Source organism: Temnothorax nylanderi, unplaced genomic scaffold (assembly GCF_030848795.1).
Source record: "Temnothorax nylanderi isolate EJ_2023f unplaced genomic scaffold, tnyl_v1.0 TNYL_tig0109_pilon, whole genome shotgun sequence".
NCBI lineage: Eukaryota > Metazoa > Arthropoda > Insecta > Hymenoptera > Formicidae > Temnothorax > Temnothorax nylanderi.
Genome location: NW_027249171.1, coordinates 443207 through 464205, shown reverse-complemented (window position 1 = coordinate 464205; position 20999 = coordinate 443207). Strand labels below are relative to the sequence as shown.

The window sequence follows — 20999 nt, the reverse complement described above, 5'->3', positions numbered from 1 at the left end:
AAATGTATATAATTTTTTCTACGTAAATCGATTCCTCTCATTATTCTGCGTATAAAAATATTAAGGTAAAATGTTCGAAAAATAAATATTTTAAAAGATATTTCGTGTTATATAAGATGTTTTTTATTTTGTTATATTTTTTAACTCCGTTTTTCTAAAATTTTTATTAGGCTAACTCTTTTTTAATTACAGATAAATAAAATTAACTGAAATTATAATTTTATACAATGTAGTTGTTGTATATATGTATATGTTACGGGCAAAGTCCGCATGGTGTGCAGTGTCGGCATTGCCCGGGCAATGTCAGCATTGCACAACGCGACTGGGCAAAGTAGTTTATTAGCGGACATTGCCCGGTTTGATGTGGGCAAAATTGACACTGCCCATCCAGCGATGGCAATGCCAGCAACTATTATCACATTGCGGACTTTGCTCAATTCCATGTGGGCAATGTCGACAATGCTAAATCTCCGTGGACTAACAAGCTGCGCTAAATGGACATGTCAGGCTCAAAGACCGACGCTCACTAAACGAAAAAGCCGACCACAACGCGTTGTGGCATATTCAAAAAGGCCACAACGCGAAATTCGTATCGTGGCACTTTTAATAACGCTCACAACGCGTTTTGGCAATGTGAAAATGCCACAACGCGTTGTGGACACTTATTGATGCAGTCATGACGCGATGTAGATGTTTTTTATTACATGCATGAACTTTCCACGCGTGAAAAGTTGTAAACCCATGTGGCAACTCGTCTCACGTGGAAAGTGTATGCGTGAAGGCAGTAGGTTCCGTCCCCCTGCGGGGGGCTCCACTACCGTTAAACTAGACACATAGTGTGCCTTGCAAAGTACATGCGTGGAAAGTTGTAAACCCATGTGGCAACTCGTCCCGGTGGAAACGGAGCCCCTCCCCTGCCTACATAAGGCTAACTGTTAATTTTCGACATTGCCCACTTGAAACCGAACAAAGTCCGCAATGTGATAATAGTCGTTGACATTGCCTTCGCTGGATGGGCAGTGTTAACTTTGCCCACATCAAACCGGGCAATGTCCGCTAATAAACTATTTTGCCCAGTCGCGTTGTGCAATGCTGACATTGTCCGGGCAATGCCGACACTGCGGACTTTGCCCGTAACATATACAGGGTGATTCAAAAATTCGTGCCAAAATTTTTAGGAGTGATAGAGGAAGGCACAACAAATATTTTTTGTTAAACAACATAGAATCGTGTCCGCTGCGGCCAAAATCCTGTTCATCAGCTGTTCTTGTTCATACCCTCCCGACTTTCGCGTCGCCTATCGGAATAACAACGCGACGCCGACACTATGATATTTAACAAAAAATATTTGTTGTACCTTCCTCTACCACCCCTTAAAATTTTGGCACGGACTTTTGAATCATCCTGTATAAATATTTTGTATCACAAAATGATTGACACATAGGCTGAGTTTCGATATTTACTGCCAGTACTAAAAATCTATGGTTTACGTCACGTACAACTTTTCTGTCGACGAGCGTATGTACACTATGTATAAAGGTCACTATTTTACATTTTTTTTCCAAATCAAACAACTTTTGTTTAAAACATTTTTTGAAGGAAGTGTTATTTCCGAAGTATTTTATTCCATTATTAAAAATGAGACATCGTATATAAATGTTATGGTTAATACTAAGCAGTTATTTTTTACATAAAAAATCGTCTTTCGACATCTTGAATTAAAATACAAAAAATGAAAAAATCGGTGTGTGACACTTGAAAGAAATTACTTGTAAGACGAACGCAATATTTGAATATTACTAATTCAGACAGTAACGAATAAAGAACGAAAAAAAACAAATCCAAGAACAAGTAATATTTTATTTAATATGAATGAATGTAAATATGAACGTAAATAATTGATCCAATGAATAAGAAAAATTACAAACTGTTAAATCAAACTGTTGTCAGATGACATGTTGTGAAATGTTGTAAAGAAGTAGTTTATTTTTAAAAAGTAAAATATTTTAAATTTTAATCAACTAACTCTTTTCAAGCAGATATCGTATTTGAGGTTTTTATTATAGATATTTTCAAGATTTTACAAGATATTTACATTAATTGAAGTAAATAGTTTTTCAATATATGTATAATACATTAATTTATCTATTGTATAACTTTATTTCTTTATTTTTTTATGACTAATGGTTACTTTAATATTTTCTATGTACATTTACTAGTAAGAAAGTAAGAAGCCCGTGAATGATAGTTATAGCTTATTTTTAACATAGCATATAATTCTATATTTTTAATTTAGGAAGTTTTTTTCTTTAAATTACTTATAATTTATTTAAGTAAATAGGATTGATAAGTATATTACCGTTTAAATACCTCAAATACCGATATAATTCAATATCATCATCACTTTCTTTCAATAAAGATAAAAATGTAATATAAAAATCTCTTATTGCTAACGTTAATAATTATCGTTGATCTATTTTGAAATGCACTTGTTTAAAAAATATCTTTGTCACACTAAACACATACTGTCGTTTAGTTTGTAAATAGCGTTTGTATGCTATACCCTAAATGAACGTATAAACATGCTGCCTCTGAGTGTCAGTACTGACAATATGAAAGCGAGTAAAACAAACTTAGTCTGTATGTATATATATGTGGCAATTGGTATATTTATTAAAAGTTTAGGTAATTATACAGTAATACGGACCACCCTCCGATGACCTTGACCTTGACATATGTTGTCAAGGTCACCCTCCTGAGTGACCTTCGGAAGGTTTTAGCCGTCGCTCGTTTTTTATTAAAAAGTTATTAACAAAAAAAGTTTCTTAAATATAGCAGTTATTTTAAGTATTGAGAGGCATAAACGACCAATATTACGTCTTTTTTTTTTAAGTAGAGAATATCTCGTTTCGCGTGAAAGTTGCTGCTTTACCAAAACACAACATTTAAAGCAGTAAATTGTTGATAAATTGAAGTCTTTTTGTTAAAGCAGAGAATACTTTATTCACTGCTTTAAATGTTGTGTTTTGATAAAGTAGCGATTTTCACGCGAAACGAGGTATTCTCTGCTTAAAAAAAAAGATGTAATATTGGTCGTTTATGCCTCTCAATATTTAAAACTTTTTAGACACAAAAAATAGTCTTTTTTAAAGCAAAGAATACCTCGTTTCGCGTGAAAGTCGCTACTTTACCAAAACACAACATTTAAAGCAGTAAATTGTTGATAAATTGAAGTCTTTTTGTTAAAGCAGAGAATACTTTATTTCGCGAGAAGTCGCTGCTTTACCAAAAAAAGAAATTACAGGACGAAATGATAATAATTACTATAATATTTATTCATTTACATTTTCTGTTAAAGGATACATAATAGACATTACTTCGAAAAAAGCATCTAATCGTTCATGAAAATCATATGCTTTTTTAAACATAAATTCCGCTAAATAATGATTAAAATGGTAGAGAATATCTCGTTTCGCGTGAAAGTTGCTGCTTTACCAAAAGCTGCTTTATTAAAAAGTTATTAACAAAAAAAGTGTGAAAAATATAGCAATTATTTTGAGTATTGGAAGACCAATATGTATGTAGAAATAGGGTAAGTATGAACGAAGGAAAGTCATGTAAAGCAGAGAATAGTTCATACATTGAAAAATATACAATAAGTATACGCAATTTTATGTGGTTAGGAAATAAGAATACAAAATATTCTCTGCTTTAACCAAAAGCTTTTATCTAAACTGTTGTCTGCTATAACTATTTAATTGAAATAATAGTATACATATATTATAATAATTATTACTTTATTAATAATTTTTACGTGGTTCAAAATTTAAATCCAACATTTCTTTGAAATAGACACTGTAGCTGTAAACTCGACTACGTCGATTTCGTCCAAATTCCTACAAATTTATGAAAAATATTTAATAAATATACATATTTAATATAGTGATTAAAAAATAAAAGTATTACCTCGCGTGATTTAAATAACGAAACCTATCTTTGACATTTCGTTTTCGCTCACTTGTGTACGCTTCTTTTAAAGTAAATGTTATACCCAAAACATAGAACGTTTATGGAGAGATGTTCGCGAAGGTATTCCACGATATGGTCGTAAAGAGTACCATTTTAATCATTATTTAGCGGAATTTAAAAAAGCATACGATTTTCATGAACGATTAGATGCTTTTTTCGAAATAATGTCTATTATGTATTCTTTAACAGAAAATATAAATGAATAAATATTATAGTAGTTATTATCATTTTGTCCTGTAATTTCTTAATTTTGTAAATTCAATTGAAAAATTATCTCACAAAATTGTCTCACAAAAATTGTCTCACAAAATTATTAAATTACAAAATTGTTATTTTATTCAATCCAAGTGATATCTACCTCGAAAAAACCTAAATAACAAGTGGTATCTATTTAAAAAAAAAATACGTGAAATTATTTAATACTGCGCCAATTACAAAGAGAGAATATATATATATATATATGTAGGTCCGGAAGTATGTTCCGGGACTTTTATTGTTTATATCGGTATATTCCGGGACATTTGGCAGTTTCCAGGACTGTCCTGGAAAAAATTCATGTCCTACGGCAATTTTCGGGACAGTTTTTTGAATCTGATTACATATATATGCGTATATTCCAGGACTGTACATTTCAAAAAACGTAAACAGTCCCGGAACATACCTCTGGACCTACATATATATATATATATATATATATATATATATATATATATATATATATATACCTTAAGAAAATTATTATTATATCACGAAATTGCGTTACCAAACTCAATCCAAGTGATATATACCTTAACAAAATTATATCACAAAATTGTTTTACCTAACTCAACCTAAGTGATATGTTATTTCAAAAAAATATAAGAAATCTATAAATTACGCCAACTACAAAGAGAATATATATATTGCTTTGAAAAATAATTGTAGTGCAACTACTCTTAAAAAATAAAACAAAATTGTGTTACCTAACTCAACCCAAGTGGTATGTATCTTTGTATTCCTGAGGATCTTTCTATCAACCCAAGTGGTAGTAGTTTTAATTCTCCTTGATAAAATTATAATATTACAAAGAATCATTTAATCATTTTAATCACAAAGAATTAAAGAGGTAACATTGCAAGAGGCAAGTTTGTCTAGATTAATCTTAAAAAAGCAGCGCCAAGTTTTTTACAAGAAAAATTTATTTATTTTATTTTAATTAAATATTTTTATTTTATAATGTTACCTCTTTAATTCTTTGTGATTAAAATGATTAAATGATTCTTTGTAATATTATAATTTTATCAAGGAGAATTAAAACTACTACCACTTGGGTTGATAGAAAGATCCTCAGGAATACAAAGATACATACCACTTGGGTTGAGTTAGGTAACACAATTTTGTTTTATTTTTTAAGAGTAGTTGCACTACAATTATTTTTCAAAGCAATATATATATTCTCTTTGTAGTTGGCGTAATTTATAGATTTCTTATATTTTTTTGAAATAACATATCACTTAGGTTGAGTTAGGTAAAACAATTTTGTGATATAATTTTGTTAAGGTATATATCACTTGGATTGAGTTTGGTAACGCAATTTCGTGATATAATAATAATTTTGTTAAGGTATATATATATATATATATATATATATATTCTCTCTTTGTAATTGGCGCAGTATTAAATAATTTCACGTATTTTTTTTTTAAATAGATACCACTTGTTATTTAGGTTTTTTCGAGGTAGATATCACTTGGATTGAATAAAATAACAATTTTGTAATTTAATAATTTTGTGAGACAATTTTTGTGAGACAATTTTGTGAGATAATTTTTCGATTGAATTTACAAAATACATTGCGTGTACTTGGCACTTTTTTTTACCTTTTTTGAAAAAGGTAATTTTGTACTGATATCACCTATTTTGTAGTGTTAAGCAAGGATCTGCAAAACATTTTTATTTTTTATTTTTTAATTATTCACAAAATTAGCAATAACAACAAATACATAAAAATTAATAGGGTGAAAGACCCAATTACTGACAGTGTCCATATTACTGTCAATCAAAATTAAAATACTTTTTAAAATATGAAAACTATATCTTATATTATTTTATTAATTTTTAATAAAATCTTCAAGAAATCTGGTTGTTATTATAACAATAAACTGAAACTAAAAGCCAATCCACTAATTAAAAAAAATACTTAAAGTCCGAGAAACTCATTTTTCTGCTGAGTTACGTCCATTTTTATTAGTAGAGTAGATGAAAGTAGCTGCAAAGATTATCGATTATAGGCAAAATTTGAATAGTAAGTCTCACGGTAACACATTTTTCTGATAAAATAATGTTGAAATTAAAGAAAAAATATATATATATGGAATAAATTATTAATTTTTATAATATAATTATTCATGTCAGTAATATGTTCACTTTTTCGTGTTTTTCCTAATACTGTCAACAGTATTATGGACATAAATCCTAATACTGTCAACAGTATTATGGACATAAATCATGAAATGAACATAATACTGGCAGCTTGGTGAATGACAGAATAACCTCTAAACTTCTATGTCGACTTTGTTTTGATGGATAAGAGCGTAAACACGGATCATCGGAATACCTATCATTCTCACATATTAGATACCTATTATTCTCTTAAAATTTGCTTGACACACCTGGTGAGGTTGTCATGTAAGTATACTTAGGTATATACTTAGGTGAAACGAATATTCCCTCCGTTGTGCAAACCTTCGGCCGGCAGCAGTCGGGAATAAAAAGTTTGGTTAGAAAAACTACCAGTAATGTGTTCATCTGGTTGCCAGAATTAGGAACATAAAATTTAGAGGTTACCAGTATTAGGTGCAATTGAGCTTGGTCATTATTATATTAATTAAAAATTAAGAATCAATTTTATTTAAACTTTCTAATTTTATTTATAAAGTTTATAATTGGAGCAATCCGAAAAAAATATTTTAAAAAGATAAAGTATCATTGCTTGTATATATATATTAAATCAAATGTTACTGAATGCTTAATATGCCAGTAATTGGGTCTTTCACCCTAATATTTAAGTAAAAGTAAATTATACATTTCTCACAAAAATTGAAGGAACACTAAATTTATCTTTAAAAATAGGCAAAACTCGAGCAGCGGTAACTTTGTTAAAAATGAATAAAATTTAAATTTCAAGCTTAAAACCTCTACTTTCGAAAGGTTACTATTATTCGTCCAATTTTTATTATGTCTAGACATAATTTTAATTCAGCGGATTTTTATTATGTCATGACATAATTTTAATTCTGCCGCTAGGGAATTTTTAAGTCGATTCTTATGAATCAAGCTTGAATTTGATGTCTAGGTGTCCCAGGTTGCCGATAACGAGGTCCACATAGTGCGCTCCATAGTTTTCGGTGTCCAGGTGTATTAATACCTTGAATTCGATGTCCACGTGTTCCAGGTTGCCGATGACGGGTTCCAGATAGTGCGCTCCATAGTTTTCGGTGTCTAGGTGTAATAATACGTTGAATTCGATGTCTAGGTGTCCCACGTTGCCGATGACGAGGTCCACATAGTGCGCTCCGTAGTTTTCGGTGTCTACGTGTATTAATACCTTGAATTCGATATCTACGTGTCCTACATTCAGATTTAAAGTTATTAATACACCTAGACACCAAAAACTACAAAGCGCACTATGTGAACCTCGTCATCGGCAACCTGGGACACGTAGACATCGAATTCGAGGTATTATTACACCTAGACACCAAAAACTACGGAGCGCGCTATCTGGACCTCGTCATCAGCAACCTGGGACACCTAGACATCAATTTCAAGGTATTAATACACGTAGACACCGAAAACTACGGAGCGCACTATGTGGACCTCGTCATCGGCAACCTGGGACACCTAGACATCGAATTCAAGGTATTAATACACGTAGACACCGAAAACTACGGAGCTCACTATCTAGACATCGTCATCGGCAACCTGGGACACCTAGACATCGCATTCAACGTATTATTACACCTGGACACCGAAAACTACGAAGCGCACTATGTGGACCTCGTCATCGGCAACCTGGGACACCTAGACATCGAATTCAACGTACGATTACACCTGGACACCGAAAACTATGAAGCGCACTATCTGGATCCCGTCACCGGCAACCTGGGACACGTGGACATCGAATTCAAGGTATTAATACACGTAGACACCGAAAACTATGAAACGCACTATCTGGATCCCGCAATCAGCAACCTGGGACACGTGGACATCAAATTCAAAGTATTAATACACGTAAACACCGAATACTACGGAGCGCACTATGTGGACCTCGTCATCGGCAACGTGGGACACCTAGACATCGAATTCAACGTATTATTACACCTAGACACCGAAAACTATGGAGCGCACTATCTGGAACCCGTCATCGGCAACCTGGAACACGTGGACATCGAATTCAAGGTATTAATACACCTGAACACCGAAAACTATGGAGCGCACTATGTGGACCTCGTTATCGGCAACCTGGGACACTTAGACATCGAATTCAACGTATTATTACACCTGGACACCGAAAACTACGAAGCGCACTATCTGGATCCTGTCATCGGCAACCTGTGACACGTGGACATCAAATTCAAAGTATTAATACACGTAGACACCGAAAACTACGGAGCGCACTATGTGGACCTCGTCATCGGCAACCTGGGACACCTAGACATCGAATTCAACGTACGATTACACCTGGACACAGAAAACAATGAAGCGCACTATCTGGATCCTGTCATCGGCAACCTGTGACACGTGGACATCAAATTCAAAGTATTAATACACGTAGACACCGAAAACTACGGAGCGCACTATGTGGACCTCGTCATCGGCAACCTGGGACACGTAGACATCGAATTCAACGTATTATTACACCTGGACACCGAAAACTATGAAGCGCACTATCTGGACCTCGTCATCGGCAACCTAGGATACCTAGACATCGAATTCAAGCTTGATTCATAAGAATCGACTTAAAAATTCCCTAGCGGCACTTTCTGCCAAGCGTAGGGTTCCTTCTTTTCCGGCAGCGGTGGTAATACGATGTAAGGATACGAAATCTCTCCAGATAAACATGAAGCAATTGACTCAATATGTATTATATATATACCTAATTTACCTAAATAGAAATCTTCCTCCTGACCGATAAGTCTATCGACCTAATTTAATTTACCTACTAGATCGATCGAAATACGCGCGCGATATCGAAACTGGCGATACCTGCGCCGCCAGTGTCGAAAAAGTGAAAGTGACGCGACTCCAGCCAATGACATGAGAGATGAGAGATGGTCGACGTATCTTACGTATCTTAATTAAAATTTTTCACATTTGGACTTTGCGTCGCTATATCTCCGCTCGTAGGGCACGTAGCGGAAATATTATAAGAAAAACCCCCCCCTAATTCGACCCCAAGCTATCGATCAAGCCTACTTAGAACTTGATCCGTTCACTCGTTATCGAGATCTCAACATCTCGGGTACTCGCAACCCGTCGCGTCGCGTAAAAGAGTCACGGTCGGTCTCGCTCCGCGTGTACTTGGCACGAGACACTACCGTGTCTCTTGATTGGTAATTATGTTGAATAAGACCTTTTCCGAATTTTGATATTTTTTCGAACAAAAAAAAAGTTTGGAAAATATAGCAGCTATTTTGAGTATTGGAAGGCATAAATAACTAATATATATGTCGAAATAGTTTACGCATACACTTTCCACGCAAAACGAGGTGCCACATGGGTTCGTGGCGCGCTTTACAAGCTCGTTTAAGTAGAGGTGGTATTAAACAAGATAAGTTAGTCGATCATCTATGTGAAAAGAATTGGAGAAGACTCATTTTATGTATTACTAGATGACATAAAATAAGTGTATTCAGGAAATTAATAGAGAATATATAATGTTTCATTATGTATATACAATAAACGAGCTTGTAAAGCGTGCCACGAACCCATGTGGCAACTGAAGACTTTCCGCGAACTACTTATTTATTAATGGACCGATTTTCTGGAAACCGGTATCAAAATTTGTCTAATTTTTCGAGGATAATGTCGATGAAGAATAAATTAATATAAGAAAATAAAAATAAAAATAAAAATAAAAAAATAAAAAGGGGCTTTCATACAAAATTGTCTAAAAAAGGTCTCTTCCAAAAAATTTTTTTTGGGGGTAAATATTATTCGTGGAAAAAACATCGTCTACTGTCTAATAAATTAGCCCATAGAAAGTTTTGGGAAGGGATCGAAGCGAGGGAAAAATGTCTGCTGGGAAAGAATGTTTATTAGCATCAAGTGCGTTTAAAATTTGATAATCAATTTAATTTGTGATATTATTATTCTACTCTCACAGTTTTCAAATTAGAACAACCAAATTTGGTATACTATCTCATGATACTCTAACTTAGACCGTAGAGGGTTTTGGGAAGGGCTCTGAGTCCGGGGACAAAGGGCCCTCATACAAAGTTGTTTAAAAAAAGTCTTTTAAAAAATAAATTTTTTTGGGGGTAAATATTACTATTCGGGGAAAAGAAGGAAGAGCTTTTGAGCCCGCGCGAAGCGCGGGCGAAAAAGCTAGTATACAATAAACGAGCTTGTAAAGCGTGCCACGAACCCATGTGGCAACTGAAGACTTTCCTTTGTTCATACATGTACTATTTCCACATATATATTAGTCGTTTATGCCTTTCAATACTCAAAATAACTGCTATATTTTCCAAACTTTTTTTGTTAATAACTTTTTAACGAATAACGAGCGACGGCTAAAACCTTCTGAAGGTCACTCAGGAGGGTGACCTTGACAACATATGTCAAGGTCAAGGTCATCGGAGGGTGTTCCGTATTACTGTATAATTACCAAAGTTTATTCCATTTATATAAAGGAAAGACACAAAATGTTTCTTCAAGAACATCTCCTAATTATATAACGCTATTTCTTATCAAAAATTGAGTCAAAAATTCCTGAACCATTTTTTCTATAATGCTTAATAAAGCAGTACTTATTGAATAAAGGTAATCCAATTAGCGTCGTCCTTGAAACAGACATACGTCAATGAGCTGTGCGCCTGATAGTATGCGTGAGTGCTCCTCACCGTTATCTAAAGACTAATCTGAAAAGTAAAGACCTGAGGCTGAAAAATGCTTCTTGAATCGTCTCATTCTGATCATTTTTGCCAAAGTTACATCATGAAATTGGTCTATTTTTCGACCGAAGGTGATGCTTTCTTTCTTCTTTAACCCTTTAGGGGTCACACATCGATCCCGTTAGAGTAAAATGTAATAATTTATAAGATAGTCTTAAAAGACGTCCCTGATGAAAGTTTTGTAGTTTTTTTAGTTTTGTTTTTTTTTTAGTTTTTTGTTTAGTTTTTTTAGTTTTTTAGTTTTTTTAGTTTTTTTTAGTTTTTTTTAGTTTTTTAGTTTTTTTTATGTACATAATTATGTACACAGGCCCCTAAAGGGTTAAACGCCCATTGGATTTCTGATTCTAAGGAATCATAGTACCACAATAATTAATCCAGAAAGGAAAAGGTGATGCTTTAATTTCCGCTGGTAGTACAGTTTACCATGACAACAAAGTTGTCGTAGAAGACGGTTTTCATTCAGGAGAATTACAGAACACACACATTCACGCACACTACCAGGCGCGTTACCACTCACTGACGTCTAAAGGAGGACACTGATTGGATTTTCTTTCAATAGTTATTGCTTTATTAAGCATTATAAAAAAAAATGGTTCAGGAATTTTTTACTCAATTTTTTTTATAAGGAATAGCGCTATATAATTAGTGGATGTTCCATAAAAAACACTCTGTATAAATAATTTTTCTCCCCAAAAAAATTACAGATAGATGGAATGTATATAAATGTATTTTCTTTTTATTTGTCATTAAAGATAATTAGATATATGTCTCACAAACAGTTACATATACTAATTAGATTTTCAGTTTAATTTTGGTGATACTGAAGACAAAGTAAAATACACATTATTTATAAATATATAAAATGAAAGAAAGGATGTTTATTCTCTCACATTACATGGTCTGTTCAAAAATTTTCCGAACTTTTATAATAACGCCAACACGATATTACACCGATATGCGGTAAGCAGTTCTGCCTAGCAGTAACCTTAGCAAGTAACCTCGCATTTACCGCGTTCTTCTATTGTGGTTAGTATCAACAAGGAAAAAATGATATGTCCTCCCTGCTGAAAAAGCTCGATTAAAACCATTAGAAAATCCTATTCGGTCTAATAAGATCGAATTGTGTTTTTGAACCTGCATTTTCCATTAAAACATAATTACTCTCAAATCGGTTGTACTTTGTTGAACTGGAACTTATGCCAATAGTATGTATAAATAAGTTTTTATGGTTTTGAATAAGATTTGATAGAAATATTCACATTCCGTCCTATATGTTTTAATATGTCTATATTGGTTCCGATTACGCTCAATCGTAAAATAGCAATCAAAATCAAACAGTTTTTATTGTTTCCGATTGAGCGTAATCGGAACCAAAATAGACATATTAAAACATATAGGACGGAATGTGAATATTTCTATAAAATCTTATTTAAAACCATAAAAACTTATTTATACATACTATTGGCATAAGTTCCAGTTCAACAAAATACAACCGATTTGAGAGTAATTATGTTTTAATGGAAAATGCAGGTTCAAAAACACAATTCGATCTTATTAGACTGAATAGGATTTTCTAATGGTTTTAATCGAGCTTTTTCAGCAGGGCTATTCTACGTAAAAGAACGTTCAGTTTTCGAATCTACAAAGAAAAATTTTTAATCAATTTATAAAAGGATTGTCGTGCTGCTCGTGAAACTCAGTCATCTTGAAAATCGCAGAATACACATAAACTCGTAAGCAAAGCGATGCAGCACGATAAATTAATCGCAATAGAAAGACACGTTAAACGTGGCAAACGGAAGGTTACTCACTAAGGTCGCTGCTAGGCCGCACTGCTTATCGCACATCGGTGTGATATCGTGTTGGCTTTCTATTATAAAAGTTCGGAAAATTTTTTAACAAACCACGTACATCAAGAAAATTTTGACGTATACGACACCAAGAAAATTTTTGACTTTTAATTAAATAGATTACTGAAAGTACATATGTCTATATATATATATCATAATTACATGTAACGTTTACTTTTAATAGTAATAAATAAAAAGAAATTATGTAAAAAGTATTTTTATTTATGTGGATGTTCTTCAATTAGATCGTTCAAAGATTAAATGTAAATAATTTTGACAAAAGAGTTTCTATAAATTTTTTAAAGTATTCTATTGAAACGTAAAAGGACTAAAAATGAAATGTAAAGTCATAATTAACAATCCGAAAAAGGAAGCATTATTCAAGAAGTAAAATATTTTACGTGAAATGTTGTAAGATTTTATTCACGTATTAATTTTTTTTATATGTACAAAGATAGGGGAGACCGGGGCAAACTCGACACAATTTTTTCAAAGACAATTTTCAACAATTAATTAAAATTTTCAAGCAAATTTAATGGTATACATTTAAAGAGTGTTCCTTCAGGTACAAAATTGCTTAAGAAAATTTTGCTATACATTGCTTAGTTTTGCCCCCAGGAAAGGAAAAGTGACGCAAAGACAAATTTTCAAATTGAAAAATGCCGGGGCAAACTTGACACTTTGCCTGATCGACACAATTTGATCTGGAACTTATTTTTTATTGTCTGAAACTAAACATACATTGTTTATCGTGTATTTAAAAAGTAACAAAAATTCTGAATTAAGTAAAACAATCGTTGGAAGTAATAAGAACAGAAATTGTTAAACATTCAATTATTTTCATCTAAACTCATGTCTGAAAAACAATTTATGCAAATAAATTCGCGATTAGACGTGCACACACATTTGTCAGTGGCTATATAGCTGCATGATAAGCATCGTTTGTTATTGGGAGCTGATAAAACGGCGCGGCGTGGTGTCGACTTTGCCCCGAACGTCGTTTTTTACTTTTGTTACTCCAAAAATATAAGAATTTTGAAAATATGCAAAAACTATTATCGGATTCGTATAAAGCATCGAATTTCCTATCAAAATCACTTACCGGTAGATTCGCAAGAGTAAAGCTTGATAAAAGAGTAGAAATATTCGAGAGATCAGAAAAATTACTTTTCACCATCAAAAACGCTTATGTCGCGCTAAAAATTACACCATAACTCATTGTCAGAATGTCACCAAATTCCGTTGATAATACTGGCACATAAAGACGCATTTATAGTAGGAAAGGCAAGTTTCTACGATAGATTTAAATTGGCAAAAAGCCTAGTGTCAAGTTTGCCCCGGCGTCGAGTTTGCCCCGGTCTCCCCTATTCTGTCCTGCACTTGATACATCATTTAGCGTGTGTTCGCGTGCGCGCGCTCGTGTGTATGTTCGTGCACGCGCGCGCGCGTGTGTAATGTTAAATTGTAAAAATGTATATATTCTTATGATATGCACACGCTGCATTTGGATAACGCACACGATATACCACAAATAAATAGACTGGAGGAAGCGGAAGTGGTGGGCACTTAAATCATACAGTTGCTCACAGAGTTCCACAAATTTATCCAACACCGTCCCCTTATCATAATCCACAACTAGCATTCTTACCTCCCAGTGCGCAGGTAAGTAAATATTTACATTGAAAGTCATTCCCTCATTGAATCATGCATGCTTTTTGTTAATAAGTTAGTTATCGATATAGTTGTAGACGTACACGTACATACATACACGCACACACACACACATACACACAAGATATTTTTTAATTGTTATACAATTCAAATTATATGTATGTGCAGGAACTGAAAACGCCACTGTCGTTGAAATCGACCAGTGCGGTGACGACTCGATTTGGTGACTTGACTTTGGGATCTCCGACTCCAGTAAGAAACACAGAAACAACTTTTACTCAAAATTCCGACTCTGAGTCACAAGTGGCGAAGATCAACGCTGTATTCCCGACAGTTTCGGACACACATATTCGTCTTTTACTGAAGAAGTAAGTTTCTTATCTCATGCAAATGATCTACTTTAGCAAGATTTCCATCTAAAGCTTAGTACTCACGCTTTTTAACATTTTTCTATAAACATTTATATTAATATTAGTACTATTAACACAGAAAATAAAACTACTACACATGTACAAGGAATAGTTGATTTTTCAAGTTTCTTTAATTTAATTTATCCGAGCTTCCTGTCCATTTTCTTAAATTAGCACTATATCAGATTTGGTGCTAAGTCGACAGCCGATATCTTTCAGATACCATAACAGAGCAGCTTTGGTCATGAGTGCTCTCCAAGTGGAAAAGAATCCTCTTTGTGCCCCAGGACCGTGTACACCTGTGGGAGTGCATTCAAATTATGCAATCCCGAGATGGCGTCTACCGGCTCATTCTATACATGCAGCATTAACATTGAGTCCGCCTCGCGGAGTTCGGCCAGCCCCTAACTCCCCAAAAATGAAACTTAGGTTTAACCCAAATATTCATAGTTTTCAGTCTCTTTCACCCAGTCTGGATGCTAGATGTTGATATCGTATCTTGTGATAGTTCCATGGAAGTATACCAGTCAAGGAGCACTGCCTTTCTTTGCATTGTTATAACTGTCTGGTATATTTCACGCATACACACGACGTTATGTAGCGGTAGCATGTATAGAATAGATTTCCTTTAACTATATTTAGATATTAAGTATTAGAGATACACAGTTATATGTGTATATACCTATATACAATATATATATATATATATATATATATATATATCTTGCTTATTTGCTACAACAATGACATATGACATAACTAAAAAATTGTAATTTTTGAACTGTTTGCAAAAGAAGGGTAAAAATTCAATACACTGAATGAAGAGCTAATATATATTTTTGTTCCTCTACAATCAATTATTGCACCAAAATCGTATTTAAAAGTATAATATTGAAAATTTTATGATTTAAAACATTCAAACCTATTTTTTGGAAAATTTTGTTTTTTGAGTTATGTTATTGTTGTAGCAAATGAGTGATATATATATAAAATATGTACATGCGTATGTACACATATATATACAAGGTGTTCCATTTTAAAATATATGTTTAAATATACAGGGTGAGTCATTTTAATTTACGCAGGCAAATCTCGAAAAATATGGAAGATACGGAAAAATGTTTCAGACAAAAGTTGTATGGTCTAAAGGGGGACACATGATTCCTATGTGAATCATATCGTCATTTTCAAGAAATTTTAAAGGCGACTAATTTCTTAAATGGAACTTGATTTTTTCCTTGAGATTAAAGTTGTAGATTTTGTTGAGACGTTTTCAAAGCACTATAATAAAGCTCTTTTTCGTTAAGAATTTCCTGAAATATTTAAAATTTTGTTATAATATTTGTAATACAAAATATGAAATATCTCGTGAAGTATTCACTTTTCGATGACTTTACCTTCATACTTTTATACATAGAATTACTTCGAGATTTCATATTTTGTATTAAAAATATAGCAATTTTAAATATCTCAGGAAATTCTTAACGAAAGAAAGCTTTATTATAGTGCTTTGAAAACGTCTCGACGAGATTTACAACTTTAATCTCAAGGAAAAATCAAGTTCCATTTAAGAAATTAGCCTTTAAAATTTTTTGAAAATAACATCTACGACATGACTCATATCAGAATCATGTGTCCCCCTTTAGACCATACAACTTTTAGACATCCAACTTTTGTCTGAAACATTTTTCCGTATCTTCTATATTTTTTTAGATATTTGCCTGCGTGGATTAAAATTAACTCACCCTGTATACAAAAAACATTGCTTTTAAAAAATGTTTTAAACAAAAGTTGTTTGGTTTTGAGGAGGATAAAATAAGGAGGAAGTGATAAAATCAGTTTAACCTTGCATGACAATTTCAAGGTCACATTGAAATTTTTAACTAAAATAAATTTTTTATTGCAGACTTTTGTAGTCTTGTAGTCAGACGTTGAGACTTTTTTAAATCACTGTGATAAAGTTGAATTTTGTTCAGAATTTTCTGAGTTATGAGACGTTAAATTTTGAGACCCGGCATTATCTAATGTACATTGCTGAGATATTGCTCCGTGGGATTTTGTACATTATGTAGCCCTTAAAAAAAGCTGATGTAGTATAAGTATTTACATGTAAGTGTGTTTGATTTAATTAATAAGTGCTCGAAATTTGCGCCATTAACTCTCGCCACTCACCTGGAGTATTTTTTGACCCCATGCACTTAAAAATGATGATATTTTTTGTTTTATCGATGATGATTCCGAGTAGTTATTTTTATAGCAATATTTATACTTTTTGTTACTTTTGATTTCAATAAAAATGTTTATATATTAAAAATTCTTGATTTATATGTGTCAAAAACTCCTTTTTTATTTTACATTTAAAGTGGGGTTAAAAACGACCCCAGGTGGGTTATATGAAATTTTAGAGCAGTTAGGTGGCGAGGATTAACTTGTATACAAGTTTAAAATACGTGCAAATCGTTTAAGTACAAAATTTGCTGTTAATTTGAGATGTTTTCATAAATCGGTACCAGAAAATAGGAAAAGAAATATTTTTCTTTTTGCATCATGTAGTCGTCCTGAGTACTCACGAGCAACCTCCTCGCGATGGGCAAATGCTAAACAGTGGGATATCAGGTAACACTAATACCAGTGGAAATAGGCCTAAATGTCAGTGATTCTCAAACTTTAATTTCTCATAGCTCAGGAAATTTTGAACAAAATTCAATTCAATCATAGGCTGAGTTTATCTTGATGCTTTCAGCTGTAAGCATCATTCTATCTTCGTTGCACATCGAATATCAAACGAGGATAGAGCCAACACGTCAAAACGAACGCAGCCATAGTGATTTGAAAAAGTATTGTAGCTACAAGAATCTACATTATCTACAATAAAGAAATTAGTTTTTATTTTAAAATTATTATTTTTTTGTGATCTCCACGTGACCTTGGAATTTTTGCGCAAAGTCAAACTGACTATCACTTTGTGTCTCCCGCAAAATCAAATAACTTTTGTTCGAAACATTTTTTTCCAAAACGCGATGTTTTTTTATATTTTTAAACATATTTTTTTAAAATAGGGTACTTTGTATGTAGATTGGCCGACTCTTCAAGATAATTTATCGTGCACGGTAGCAAATATTATACATATAATATAGTTTAATAAGTTATTATTAATTGTGTTTATTTTGTTATATTTTTATCGCTTTTCAGACATTTGAAAAATATTCTGTCACATTGATCAATAATATCCAATTTTATGACATCTGTATTATTTAGATTTTTCTTTTATCTTTCAGTTTCTTCCTGGTTTGCTATAACATAGATGTTGGATAGTATGAAATTTACGCTATCTAGAATAGGTTGGTTTTTGTTCAATATTCTTCTTGTTTTGTTTTTGTTTGTCATTTAATGGCACAAATTGAAGCTTACATTAGATGTTATTGTTATATTAGTCGTTAAAAAATTTCTAAGGGAATAAAAGAGTTTTTACATTTTTGTAGAAACAAATATATATAAAGGATATATAAATAAATTAATATAAGGACCCTCGAGATTCAAATATGTGAAGTCAGGGCAGTAAGGGTCGGACGCAGATCCTTGTGCGTAAATTCAATATTTATTGATCCTCTTGGTACATTACTCCAAACAATATCCGTACGTTTCGGCTCTAAATCGAGCCATCTTCAGCAGAAGCGAAAGTTTGTCACGCGTTTCTCGTGCCGAAGGCGAGTTAACTGATTGAAAAGTCAGAACCTTGGACTTTGATCCCTATCTGTAAATAGTTTCGATAAGTTGTAAAATAAGGAAACCTTTTTTTAAAAAACTCACCAAAAAGGCCCGAGAAACGTGGAACAAGACGTCATGTATAACAAGGATAATATGCGAGGAGACTAAACGTTCTCGTCGACGCGTCACATAACAATGAGATGACAAATTGCGAAGCTTGTTATAGGTCAAAACAACGGTAAGTTTGTACATAGAGTGTCAAGTAAGTAAAATAAACTAAGATATTTGGTAACCAATAGTAAAGCAGGGTTAGGTGACGTCATATGCATGGATTACAATTTATTCAGAACTGCAATATAAGCGTGATGCAAAAATTCTGTGTCGTTTTGTGAGTTAATACCATTCTTTTGAAGTTTAATATGCATCATTTCAGAGACTAATCTCCTGGATAAATATATCTCGTTATCTAAGAGTTGGATATTCTCCCAATCGAACTCATGATCAAAATTCAATCTGTGATCTGTAATAACAGATTGAGTCGATGTGTTTCTGTGAATGTGGTTGCGGTGTTCTGAGATTCTAGTTTTTATTTTTCTCATCATTTGACCCACGTATGACGCATCACAACTTTTACAACAAATTTTGTATACCACATTTTTCCGGGATAGAATTGGGAGGATATCCTTCTGTACCCTAATAAATCTATTAAGTTTATTCAGGCTATAAAAGGACAAGTTGATATTTTGGTCTTTAACAACCCTTTTAAATTCATCAGAAATGCCCCGAACATATGGAACCGTGAACCAAGTACGTCGCTCCTCTTCACGCGTGGATGAAGGCTCATTTATTTGTTTGCGAGTACAATTGTTAAGTAACGATTTTATTCTAGTGTTGATTGTATTAAAAATAAAATCCAACGGATAGTCGTTCTCCAGGAGAATATCTACAATGAACTTCATGTTCTTAGAATGGTATCTAGGATGGGAAAGTAAGAAGGCCCTACCTACCATGCCTATAATCGTGCCTCTCTTTTGGGAAACAGGGTGCTGCGACAAAAAATTAAGATACCGGCCTGAGAACGTTGATTTATGAAACCAATCAAATTCCAATGTGTTCTCATTTCTAATAATTGTCAAGTCTAAGAAATTCAATCTATCCCCACCGACTTCAATAGTGAACTGAAGTCTCGGGTGATAAGAGTTAAATAAATGCAAAGTCGAGTCAAGAGCATAAAAAACTGCCATGCTATGTCATCTACGTATCTAAAATAAACGGTAGATAGGGCCTTCTTACTTTCCCATCCTAGATACCATTCTAAGAACATGAAGTTCATTGTAGATATTCTCCTGGAGAACGACTATCCGTTGGATTTTATTTTTAATACAATCAACACTAGAATAAAATCGTTACTTAACAATTTTACTCGCAAACAAATAAATGAGCCTTCATCCATGCGTGAAGAGGAGCGACGTACTTGGTTCACGGTTCCATATGTTCGGGGCATTTCTGATGAATTTAAAAGGGTTGTTAAAGACCAAAATATCAACTTGTCCTTTTATAGCCTGAATAAACTTAATAGATTTATTAGGGTACAGAAGGATATCCTCCCAATTCTATCCCGGAAAAATGTGGTATACAAAATTTGTTGTAAAAATTGTGACGCGTCATACGTGGGTCAAACGATGAGAAAAATAAAAACTAGACTCTCAGAACACCGCAACCACATTCACAGAAACACATCGACTCAATCTGTTATTACAGATCACAGATTGAATTTTGATCATGAGTTCGATTGGGAGAATATCCAACTCTTAGATAACGAGAGATATTTATCCAGGAGATTAGTCTCTGAAATGATGCATATTAAACTTCAAAAGAATGGTAATAACTCACAAAACGACACAGAATTTTTGCATCACGCTTATATTGCAGTTCTGAATAAATTGTAATCCATGCATATGACGTCGTCTAACCCTGCTTTACTATTGGTTACCAAATATCTTAGTTTATTTTACTTACTTGACACTCTATGTACAAACTTACCGTTGTTTTGACCTATAACATGCTTCGCTATTTGTCATCTCATTGTTATGTGACGCGTCGACGAGAACGTTTAGTCTCCTCGCATATTATCCTTGTTATACATGACGTCTTGTTCCACGTTTCTCGGGCCTTTT

General features: G+C 33.1%; 1 protein-coding gene across 3 annotated transcripts in view; it reads left to right on the top strand.

Moving 5' to 3' along the window:
- The window catches only part of LOC139775994 (uncharacterized), a 35903-nt gene that overhangs the window by 3597 nt on the left and 11307 nt on the right, over positions 1-20999 (top strand). Inside the window, exons 3-5 of one of the 3 annotated variants that reach the window (XM_071712382.1) lie at positions 14573-14695; positions 14873-15072; positions 15334-15543. In XM_071712382.1, coding sequence (XP_071568483.1) covers positions 14573-14695; positions 14873-15072; positions 15334-15543 — 533 coding nt within the window. The remainder of the gene's footprint in view (positions 1-14572; positions 14696-14872; positions 15073-15333; positions 15544-20999) is intronic. The other 2 variants (XM_071712383.1, XM_071712384.1) reach the window with 2 other exon arrangements.